This window comes from Salmo trutta, chromosome 29, assembly GCF_901001165.1.
Source record: "Salmo trutta chromosome 29, fSalTru1.1, whole genome shotgun sequence".
NCBI classification, from domain to species: Eukaryota; Metazoa; Chordata; class Actinopteri; order Salmoniformes; family Salmonidae; genus Salmo; species Salmo trutta.
In genome coordinates this window covers 4,608,647-4,620,966 of record NC_042985.1, presented here as the reverse complement: position 1 = coordinate 4,620,966, position 12,320 = coordinate 4,608,647, and the positions used below count along the sequence as shown (strand labels likewise).

At 39.7% G+C, this 12,320-nt stretch overlaps 1 protein-coding gene across 7 annotated transcripts; it reads right to left on the bottom strand.

Moving 5' to 3' along the window:
* Positions 1-2,744: 2,744 nt before the first annotated feature.
* LOC115166796 (SKI family transcriptional corepressor 1 homolog-B-like) lies at positions 2,745-11,940 on the bottom strand. 7 transcript variants are annotated; one of them, XM_029720602.1, is made up of 9 exons: positions 11,489-11,940; positions 8,586-10,332; positions 7,647-7,734; positions 7,463-7,561; positions 7,149-7,217; positions 6,042-6,116; positions 5,515-5,589; positions 4,774-4,839; positions 2,745-4,417 (listed from the first exon to the last, which is right to left on the bottom strand). In XM_029720602.1, the coding sequence occupies exons 2-9, from the start codon at positions 10,320-10,322 to the stop codon at positions 4,320-4,322; spliced, it is 2,307 nt and encodes a 768-aa protein (XP_029576462.1). In that variant the 5' UTR covers positions 10,323-10,332; positions 11,489-11,940; the 3' UTR covers positions 2,745-4,319. The 7 variants fall into 7 exon arrangements, with proteins under 7 accessions (XP_029576462.1, XP_029576463.1, XP_029576464.1 ...); XM_029720603.1 differs by having other exon boundaries at positions 2,745-4,414; XM_029720606.1 differs by having other exon boundaries at positions 4,343-4,414; positions 5,515-5,578.
* Between the last annotated feature and the right edge of the window lie 380 nt (positions 11,941-12,320).

Genomic DNA, 12,320 nt, shown 5'->3' with positions numbered 1-12,320 from the left:
TTGGAATAATACTGCGAAATTGTGAGAATTATGACATCGCCCGTTTAGTGAGGTTGTGTAGTTCATACATGCATGATCTATGAGTAGAATTACTTTCTTACCTCAATTAGCCACAAAAATCCCTAGTTGAATAACGCAACTATTTTTCTGGAAGCTGTACTGCCCCATTTTCACGAAGTTTTTCCACCACATGGGCCAGCCCCTAGCACTTTGACTTCAACCAATGAGCTTCAGTCCCTCACCATATGCTGTATTTGAAAGCTAGCAAGAGGCACATGATGCACCCACAGCAGAGCGAGAGAGACAGCAATGACTTGGTGCACATATCTGCACATATGTGACATAGTACACCATTTCGGGGAACACTTTTAGCATGTGAGTACTACTTTCAGAACTACTGGCTAAAAAGTATACAAGAGTACCGGAGAATCCCTTTAATAGACCAATAGACAGAGAGTTCCAAACCTCTGCCAATAATGGCTACATTTTCAGTTGTCCCCTCCTCACTCAGACCACTCCCAGACAATCCTAGCTAAATTCTTGCTTGAGAAATTGCCCTTCACTAAGAAGCAATTTTGTTTATTTTTGACCAGTTTAATTGAAAATGATCACAGTAAAGTACTTAATTGTTATCCAGATATGATTTGATATGGAGATAAAAACGGCTGCATGGACCTTTTAAAACAGTTCATAGTGTACTCTGTCTTCAACTACAAACATTTTAGAACGTAGCCCACCCTGATACATCTTATAATATAGACTAACAAGGTGTCTAAAGCACCCAATAAATGAGTTCCAATAGGATTGGTAAACACGCAGCAACAGAAAACTAGTTTGGAACGAGAAAGCAGTGGGATTGGGCACTGCTTCAGAATAGGGACCTACCGACTTTACTTTATAAATGCTGGACATTCATGAGCCAGTAGATGTCACGATCTTCATTGTCCAGTAGATGGCACTATCTCCATTGTAATTCAGACTATGGTAAATACAGATTCCCCACTATTTTTCTGACATTTATAGAGCCCCCAAAGTCCTCATGAAAATGGTTAATATGACTATGTTATATCTAATCATGAATAAGATAATGCCCCCCAGCTTTCCAGTGTTGTACTGATATCTATGCATTTTCTTTGGTTATACCAGACATGGCTACTCCTTCTCCCTAAGAGGGGCATGAATAGAACACTGGGTGGAGAACGTTACTCCCTAACAATGCAATTCATCTTCAATGTAATGATTGATGACACAAATCCATTATGAATGACTTTAGTCAACCATAGAAGGCTCATGTGGAGGGGTATTTGAACATTTTCCAGTCCCCACCTGTTCAATGTGATGTCTACAGTGACAGGACCAGTGCAGGTTAACTTTGTATTGGTCTTTGTCAAATGAGTCATTTAGAGTTAGATTCTATGACCGATGTTGGCATAATGAACAGGAACAAACATTATTTCATGGCCACTCTAATAGGTTGATAAACTTGTACTTCTATGATGTACAAACCATACCCTTTCATTCTCATGTTTGGCCGGGCCATTTTGAACAATTGTAACAAAAAAGCAAATAAATCTGAAAATCATTCACTGTGAAAATAGGTTCACTCATTACACCTGATATTTAAGTGGGCTTTTATATGTTTGGGCGTACCACGACAAACAGTTTGAGCGACTTTCAAAAGAGTATTGTTTTGTATTGAGGGCAGCCCTCCGATACTATTTACCAAGGGTGTAATGGCTTATGTGGTCTGTTCATTCTTATAATTTAACAATACTTTTATTCATGGCTTCTCACAATCATGTATACAGTCATACTAAAATATATCTTAAATATCATGATAAAAACTGAAAAATAATCCTACTTCAACGGTATCTGTTAATCATTGTAATGTAATCAATGTCACTGTCAGTATTTCACTCAAATGTCAGTTGAACTTGTGAAGTTGTGCCGAGTCAAATGTTGAATAGTTTGTGATATGAGGCTTAACAAGCCAGTAAATATATAAATGATCATATCGATACTGTGTTCCTGATCTTAAATAAACCATGTACAACAGCAAAAAATGATCACATCACTTGTGTTCAATGCCATTCTCACGTGGATGGAACAGGAACATGAAAACTACGGTTCATAAACAACTTCTTCAGTAACCTTGTGTAAACATGTTACAATACCCACACGAGTGGTTAGTATTCAAATGATAAGGTGCCTTCATGTGGGGAGCAATTACTGTCAAAAAAGATTCATATTCAACATGCATCACTGCCATTATGCGAGCATCTCTCTTACTCTCTTGTGCCTAGGGACAGAGGGCCATCTAAAGAGCATTTAATCAATAGCTATTAGGCTTCACATCAGAATAATTAGATTTCACTATTAAACAGGGCTATTTCCCCTGACAGAATGTCGAACATAACTTGACTGGACTTCTGAGACAGCCCATGTATGGAATGAGTCGTTTGATATGATATAAAACAAAAAAAATTAAAAACCTGGATGCTAAATTAATTTTAAATCAGGTTGTTATTCCTAAAGGGTTCCAGCAGGTGTCAGTATCGTTCCTATTAAGAGACAAGGCAAAAATAGGATTCACTTTTTTAATCGTATTTTACATTAATTTCTGTTATAATACATACATGAGTCTTATTGGCCCTTAATGGGGTCACAACAACACTTTTTAAAGGTCATATATATTGTGGAAAAATAACCAACTGGCTTGGAATAGATAAAAAAAGAATAGTTACAGAAATCAACTGCACAACATGGAATTCAGTCACAAATGGCAGTTTCAAGTCTCTTTACGTGGCGTCTTGGTTTCCTTTAATCTCATCCCCACTCATAACTCTTGCCATGCACAAAGGATTGACATGACAAAATAAAGCCTACAAGACATCATGAAATACACAACAAATAGGTTTGGTTTCTGTGCCTGTGGTTTATTTATGGTAGGGTTCTGACCATGATTCAAACCCTTTATTAAGTACAACAGAACCTGGGTGTGTCTTGTAACCGAATGCTCAAATCATACTGAAGAAATATACCTTTTATAATGAATATCCTGTACATGGTATCTATGTATGATTAAAAACAATCATAGTTGAGACTGAATGAACATTCTATTCACTGTAAAAGACTCATCTGTTGGGTGAAATTTTAGGCAAATGGAACCTTTTTTAATTAGCTCAAGGTTGAAAGGTCATTGGTTACTTGGAAATAAGTGCTAGAATAAATGTTGGTGCTATTAGAACAATGTTTCCCCTTCCTGGTCCTGGGGACCCAAAGCCGTGCACATTTTTGTTTTGGAACAACACTCACACACTTGAGTCAATAATCAACAATTCATCATCAAGCCTTTGATTTGAATCAGGTGTGTTAGGGCTAGGACATAATCAGGTGTGTTAGGGCTAGGACATAATCAGGTGTGTTAGGGCTAGGACATAATCAGGTGTGTTAGGGCTAGGACATAATCAGGTGTGTTAGGGCTAGGACATAATCAGGTGTGTTAGGGCTAGGACATAATCAGGTGTGTTAGGGCTAGGACATAATCAGGTGTGTTAGGGCTAGGACATAATCAGGTGTGTTAGGGCTAGGACATAAAAACTAGAAGGGTGCACCACCGTTGGATCCCCTGGTCAAGCATTTGGGAAACGCTGCATTAGAAGGAAGTGTATTCTATACATTAGATGCTTAACAGAGTTGACTTTATTTCTTAGTACAGTGTGGTCCAGATCAGTAGTAATGTTGCCAATTTTTAAAGTGCTTTACATCAATAATATACATTGTTAAATGTTTCAGATGGACAGAACAGATTAACGACTAACTTAAACACAAATAAATATGTAAAAACACATAGATAATGTGGTAAAACAACCCAAGAATGCTAGGGTTCATGTTACTTATGAAATATCACATTATACAACTCATTGCACATCTCCACATATATATATTTATATATATATACGGGATATATAAAGAGCAATGGATTATGATTCAAAGGAACTTGCTGTGTCCATATCAAGAGCTCTTTACAACTTAATAACTGTCTATAAATACAACACATACAATGGACCAGTCGTTTGGTCTTAGTGTATCTTCAAGAGTTCTTTTCAATGGAAGGTCTAGTTCTAACCTCCATAGCCACTTCTTCTGTGTTAAATAAATAGAGCTGGAGTGTGTACACAGGTTGTGAATCCCTGGATGACTGGTGAGGGAGGGCAAAGGTAAAGAAGTTACGGAGAGACTGTGACTACTTGAGGTGGGTCTCTCTCTTTTTGGCTGCAGTGAGCTGTACTGGAGTCAGTGGGGGGTCTTGTGGTCTATTATGGAGGCAGCAGAGGGGGTTTGAAAGTACAGGCTCCAGTACAGTGGCGAGGGGTCAGCATCTTGCAGGAGAAATGGTGCAGGGCGTCATGAGCTTCTAGGGAGAAAGGGGATGTGTCACTTCAAACACTGGGCAGATTAAATGTATTTGTTGTATTTCTATCCACACTATGTATTCTATAGTCGTTCTTTCCTCTAAGTTCAGTCTACATGTCACAGTATTTCTTAGCAATATCAAATGTGCTATGAATTTGCATATCATAAGGACACACATGCTAGCGAAGAATAAAAAGTAGCACTTGCATAGGTACGGTTGGACAATAATTTGACAAATATTACTAGTCATATTCAAAGTCCATTAGAAGGCTATGCTCTTGCCCAGCTAGCCATTGAATTAATTCACAAATGGACTGAAACTGGATACATGTTCTGTTTTTGGACCATATAAATTACCTTTTAGCTTCTGTTGTATTGCATAACGCGCCTTTCTTTCTTGATCCAACTCGCTGCACAAAGTGTCTAAGCAAACAACAAATAAATAAGAAAAAAAAACGCAATAATTGAGCTACAAAGCGGTGGTTTGTAAACTTTGAAATGGATGACTGTAATTTATGTTGTTCGCCCTCGGGTATTTTGAGTGACCTCTTAGTGTAGTTGAAGTGTGTATTTACACTACTGCGTTCCAGTAACTCTAGAACTAGTCTATCCGTGAAAGGGCGGCATCAGCTGTTGTCGTCTACTGTATGTAACTGATACGACGATACGTAATGGTCTGCCTTTTACATTTTCCAGTGTGTGATTTAGGAGAAAATAACATTTACAAACAAAACACAGCGAAATCAATCTCTCTATGGTTTGATATTATTGGAGTTCATTCGACAATTTCCAGTCAAATCGCGAAAAATGTTGACTATTTTACAGGAATGGTAAGCTATTATTTGTAGATTGTGGACATGCAGCATAATTCTAATGACCGAATTTATGCAAGTGTCACTTTCCCCTCTTCATTCTTGTGTGGTACAAGGAAGCACAAAGTCAGTATGACTGTTCTTTTACATGCATGTTTTCATACTTTACAACATCAATGCTAGAACGATATGGGTCATTTCATTCAATTTAAGTCGGGACATATTATTTAATTTATTAAAACACTGACCGTTTAGCATATTCCGATTCTTTTTCCTGGAGACTCACCTCGGACAATATGAAGCTGTTGGACCATCTCTTCTCTGTAGGACAGTTCCCTCTTCATTTGGTCCTGAAAATTATCTGCATAGTGAGCAAGCAGACAGCTACTATTAACACAGTGCGCAAGTCCAAATAACATAATTTGAGCCTAATGGGTTCTCAACATTATGACATATGGAAATTAAAATCACTACATTAAAATAAAGACCTCACTGTGTGGGAAACAGGAGCAGCTCTCGCTTTTCAAGCTAAACAATAATGTACTTCCATTTCAGCACCATGTTGCTGTCCACTAATGTTTGCTTCATTGTAGTCAATATGTTTGCTGTATGTCTCTTTATGTTTAAACTCATTCTGATACAGGCCAAGATGGTGGAAACGTGAATGACTTTAACTCTTAAAAAATAACGCTTTTTTTTTTTTTTTTTACTTTAAGAGCTCGAGTTACGCCTGTTTCCCCCGTGTAAATCTTTCATCTCAGGTGTACCTCGACTCTATGTGTGTTTAAGCAGTAGGACAATAAAGCGTCCTACCTTTTAAACTCTGAAATTCGCGTTCCAACTTTTTTCTGAGCTCCACTTGTTCGACAAGCTGTTTCTGAAGTTCCTCTGCAAAACGAAGCGGTCATCACCATTATCATAATCGTCGTTGAAAAAAGGCAATAGGCAAAGCAGTAAATTCCAAATGTGGCTTTCCACATACTAGGCCTATATATTGCAGACCTATCTTAGATAGCCTGTTCAACAATTAAAGCATTTGATTTTGATTACAGGCCTAATACAATACAAGCCTATGGGTAAAAACAACCACAATGTTCTCCGTGGTTTATTTCCCTATAGTATCGTAATAACTATTATCAGAAGGCCTGTGGTTGGAACGCTAACAGTCGTTTAGCCTCACTGTGTCTCCAAGCATGGTATTGCTAATAATTAGCTCCACCGCCTCGGGGTTTAGAGGCTCGAACGCCGCAGCTTAATGGCTGGGCTCGTTAAAATATTAATAGTGGAAAAACGATTTCGTGTTACAATAAGTAGAACAATTCCGTTTCTCATAATTTAACATTAGAGGAGGTTAACGAATGAAAAACAATTCAAACGTGACCGTGCAAACTTGTGTTAAGCTGTAGGCATAAAAAAATGTATCAAGCGATTAAAAAATAGATTATTAGACAGATCATTATAGGTATTATTTTGTTAGTGCAGTACCTAGATATGGAAGGGAAAATCTCACCAGTCTAACATATTAGACTGGGGATTCCACACGTCGTAGCCTACACAAGACTAACATGGAAAATTGTTCTCATGTTCCATGAAAAGGCTTATAATAAACAAGCACGATGGTTTTTTCGAATGTTGAAATTGTAGGCTTTGAGGAAGTAGAGCTACAAATAGAGCCGCATTCACACGTGTTCGTTATGTTTAAAATATAACTCTGTTAATTCAATGCTAAATATGATTTGTTTTTAATTCACAGAACCGACAATTAGACAATTATGTTTAGTGATTTCCACCTTGCTTTGTTCAATTTACGATGAGATCTAATGACTTGAAACGAGGCGAGGCCTACTTGTCGGTCGTTTTGCATGAGGCTAATCAATATAAACAAATGTCAATGATCATTGATAAAAGTCAAATGATTACCTTTAGCCATGTTTTCGATATCTTTTTCGTGGATCCTACTGACGTCATGCTGACGTAATGCCCCATCGCCTGCAAGAGAAATATTAAAGATGGCATCAGCTCATTAATTCATCTCATTTACTCCATTTTCTGTTATAAATTATCATATTTGGAACAGTAAAAAGTGAGAAACCTTCGGCTAACAATTTCCTAACATAAAATATAATACAATAGGCTATATTACCATGGCAGGCCTACTAAACTTTTACACACTTACACATACACAATCAGAGAGAGAGAGAGAGAGAGAGAGAGAGAGAGAGAGAGACACTCACATGGTGGGCTTTCCTTTGCTTGGTCCTGAAAGGCTCTCTGTGGAACGTCCTCTCTTGTAGGAGAACGTTGTTTATGTGGGTCGGAAACATGGAGGACACCTGATAAAGAGAGACAGTAATAAGCGACGTGCCTATTTGCAAACAGAAACTATACCATGAATATGTACTAAAATAATAGACCTACCGTTCGATTGCAATGGGCTGCTATGTTTTGATCCAAACGTAGATGGACCGTTCAAAGGCATGTGTCCATCCTTTTCATGTGTGTACACCTGCAAAATTAACCATCGCCATTATAGTCAATACAACTGCAATTATCTATAATTCTCTTAATTTCACAAGCAATTCTTTGAGCGGATATACCCACGTGACACGTCTCCAATTTATAATTATAGGAAAGTAATTCAATTGTTGTCCACCTATCTAAATTGCAGTTTGACTGACATTAGGACGAGGCCGACGCAGGCCTAACCTTTTCCCAACACACTACAAGGCTCGCAGTAAACACTCCAAAACAGAACCACTTGAATTATCTTTAGAACAAAAGACAAGACACAGACCAAGGCTCCCACTCAGCGACCTTATTAAAACAGGCCTACTCCATTCTCAATCTCTTTCATATTGGGACGATGGTCTTTTTTGTAAATGTCATTGCCAAAATGTATTTTAACAAAAGATCATTTCCATATTTGTTCCAACCTGCCAATGTATGTCTAAACAGGCTCAGCCTTCTGTAATGTCAGGGGTTTCAACAGCACAATAAAACCCCATGCGAGAAGTCCTGGATATAGTTCATATAAGTGTTTGTTTTCATTTGACCAAAATATGAAATCACCTTGCAAAAACGCGTTGAATACATCACATTAGCCTACTGTTTAGGCTTCAAACTGTTAACAGCTGCCAGCCATATCAACATCCTATATGGCATAGGCCTATGACTATTGGAACATTAAATATAGCATGATGATCATGCTTTATGCCCATGCATTTACAGGACCAAACATCACCCATTATCATATGAGATCCAAACACGTCTCCGTGGATTGATGCATAAATTATTTTACAAACGTTTGCGTAAATAGATTGAACATCACAACACTCATATGGACCTTGGCACACTTACTTCGTACACCGGTGTATCATGGCGCTCTGACACCTGTCCACCCTGCCTCTCGTCATCAGAGGACCCGGAGTGGGGATCTTCCGGGTGTGGTCCTGGACTTGTCCCCAGCTCTTGACTATCTTCAGGCCCGGAATGGGCTGAGTTGAGGGGCGGGGGACTCTGACGGTCCTCTACGGACAGTTGGACTGACTCTTCATCCTCTTGTGCCCTGTTTGACTCCACGTCAACGTCTGGGTCGTCCGCGCTATCCACATCCGGGGACATAGACCTATAGCTAGAACTTTCACTCACGAAATCTGGCGATAGGTAACCAGAGCGCACACCGCTGTACGTGTCCCTGTTGCCGTATAGCTTTGCAATGCTTTCGGCGTCTTTCACCACAGGTCTGAACGCAGAGATGTAATTTATCTTCCGTGGAGTTGTGGGGGGTCCTTCCGTCGACCGGGCCTCATCCCCGGATTTGTCCTCGTCGTTCCGGGTGGATTGTGAGCTGGAGCACCGCTCGCTGTCGTGAAAGCTATCCTTAGGTGTGTTTGCGCACCGGTCACTTTGATCCGATAACTCGAGATCACTCTGTCGGACACTTAAGAGCTCTGTGGGTGGTTTGGCTGGAGACTGTTGATACGGTGGCATCGGTAGGCCACCGGCTGTAGGCCAGAACATCGGGAAAGAGGGATAGATACTGTCCTTTGCTCCTGGCCAAAAGACACCCGAAACGTTGGTTTTAATTGTCTCTCCCACTCCGTCGTCCTTCTTTTGACACAGTCCAAACGCAGGGAATCCATACGGGTGGGGGAAGAGCGGTGGCGGGATCTTTTGAAGCATCCCAAAGCTCTTGCTGGGCACAGGGATAACCGGGTAGTTCCGGACGCCATTTGACAGACTGATGTTAGGCCTACCTCGGTCTTCGTCACAGCGCAACGTTTTATGGGGTACCTCAGGGGAACTTCTTTGGGTTGGGTTACTGGTGGAATGTGACTTCAAAGGAGAGGACATGGATGACCCACTCATAGGTAGCGTCCTCTTACGACTTCCCCCGTTGAACATCGCTTTAACATCCTCCCACGCGTGGGCAACATCATCCGACGAGCTTTTGTCTGTTAGTTTGAGATGGCGCCTCCACGAATTGAAGTTTGCTGCGTCTGGCTGTGTATACTTTGACTCGGGAGTGCGATGGGAGTGGAATATGAATTTATTCGGGGAAAAATACATGTTGCAATATGTGCATTTAATGCACTTGGCCCTCGAGCTGTTATACCTTGCAGGTATGAAGCTACCTCTGCTTCCCCAAGCGCATTCATGAGAGACATCAAAAGCGAAATTTTCCGGTAGCTTTGGTGGGTTGTGAGCACCTAGGAATGATTTACATAGCCTCTCCGCCTCCCGCTTGGTGATCATACCGCAGCGCCGCGAGGAGATTGGCATGGCGCCAGCGCGCCTCAGTATCTCGAGCTGGACGGGCGTGCACTGGACGCAGGTGATTCCAAGAGCAACGCGTCGGTTATGGATTTCGTTGTAACTGTAGTTTTTTAGCAATGTGTTGGATATCTGCGCCAAGCAAAGTCTTTCCTGGCCATCTATGACCAAAGACACGATGTGCACTCCATACAACGCGGTCTCGCTGACTTGGTTAGGCTTCAGGGAGATGGGGCTGGAGAAGGGCTGAACGTCCTGCTTGGAGCTGGGGGAAGAGCTGGAGTCTCGTCCCGCTGGTTGTTGATTGGGTATCGACTCCATTCCTGGAAGTCTGAAAATAAAACAATAATTTTAGGGTAGCCTATTGCACTACCATATAGGCCTACAGTTGGCATAACTCCTGTCAAAAAAATGCACTAGTCCTAAATTGTTTGCAATTCATTCCAAATCAACAAATAAATAAATAAAGTCCATGAAATTATAGCTTTGTAATTAATTACCAATAGGCATACGCACGCACATTTCGTGCAATAATAATAATATGGTCAAGGTCTTAAAAGTAACGCAGAAGATCAGTGTTATTCTATGCTAATAACTATGCATTATTATTATTATTATTATTATTATTACACACTTAGTGTTATTATAGACCCATTCAACCCAGCATTATTCACAAAAGACAAGGATTAGTTAGTTATTCGTTTTTGGTGACCCAGTTGTAAATAAATACATAAATAATAGCCTAATATATAAAATAGGTCTACATAATTTAATATAAAACGTTCAATTTTATACGAGCATGTTTAGTAAAGGCCTGTTAATATTAAGTTTCTAAACCATCCGAAAGCAAATGTTTTAACATGACCTATTGGATTGTATTTTTGTGTAGGACTATGCCAACTAAGGCTATCCATGGTCAGTTAGTTGTTTATTGACGAGACCTTTTCCTGTCGTCTTTAAATCGGCTCAGAGGCGAGGGTGATTACTTAAGAACTACATAAGATCCTTATACGCAAAAGAGCAGAAGGAAAATACACTCTGAGCTGCGCCAATGCGCTTACCAGAGAGGAAAAGAACAGCTAAGCTGCTTTCTTGGTAATTACACGGGTTCAATTGTACGTATTTGATCTGTTAATAAAAGACTAGCCCGATATATAATTAAAACATCGCATGCGTGTCTCCCTAGATTAACGTTAGTACAACGGCTTATAGGCCTACAATAAAATCTAAAAATCGACTTTTACAAAAGGCAAATATTTCCCTCACATTTAGCATCGCACATCCGTCACATCTGTTTTGTTTTACGCAACGGTTGTAAGTATATATTCTATAAGTCTTCCGAAAATAATATATTAATTGGAAAATAAATGAAAGGTTAAACTTACAAAAAACATGTGAAATATGAAGCTGTTGTGACTGGTGATGAGACATAAATATTTCAATAGAAAATACACAAGACAACGAATTGAAAAGAGTAAGATCCTTACCTTTCTTTCTGGAAAAGAGCACAGTACTCCTAGGCTGAGGAAACAACTTTTCATCAAAAAGTTGAACAAAAATCCCCGACACAAGCAGAGGTCTAGTCCGAGATAAAAGATACTGTTGCTGGACCAAGCGTTCAGACGAGCCTAATATTTCTCTCTCTCTGTAGTGTCTCTGTCTCAGTACAGTGAACGGACTTCCATCCTCTTCGACTCTCACCGGCTGAGTGGCGCACGAGAGAGTGACCGCATGGCAGTCCTCGAGCCTTCGCCACTCCTCAAGACAGCAGTCGACGCTCCTCACTGAAGAAGTGACCGCTAAACTAATGGATGGCAAGGCACACCCACTTAGCGTTCCCTCTCTTTAACTATATTATCTCCTGGACAATGAAGGAACAACAGACACTACTAGGCTATTACTTGATCCATTTCAACTTTACTCAGTGAATCTTTCATAGAAGTGGAAAAAAAATATTAAGAGAAAGATAGATGGATAGATATAGATCTATATAGATAGATATATATATATATTGCATTAACATGGTGTGCTAAGTGGTAAGGTGCACTTGATAGATTTCTATATTGACACAATTAATGACCAACGATATTTTAATAATAGACAAATAATTATAATTATATGGGTGCATTTATTTGTCCTATTTCACACATGTAGGTACAAGTGTGTATTATACCCATGTGCTAATTGGAAATGTTTTAATGATTTTTTTGTTTTGATGCCTATCCCAACTCTTCATCAGAGAGTAACTGCAGCTACCAAATGCCAATGAAGGCCTATATACTATTTCCACTATTAACAAACGAGCAAATTTAGGACAAA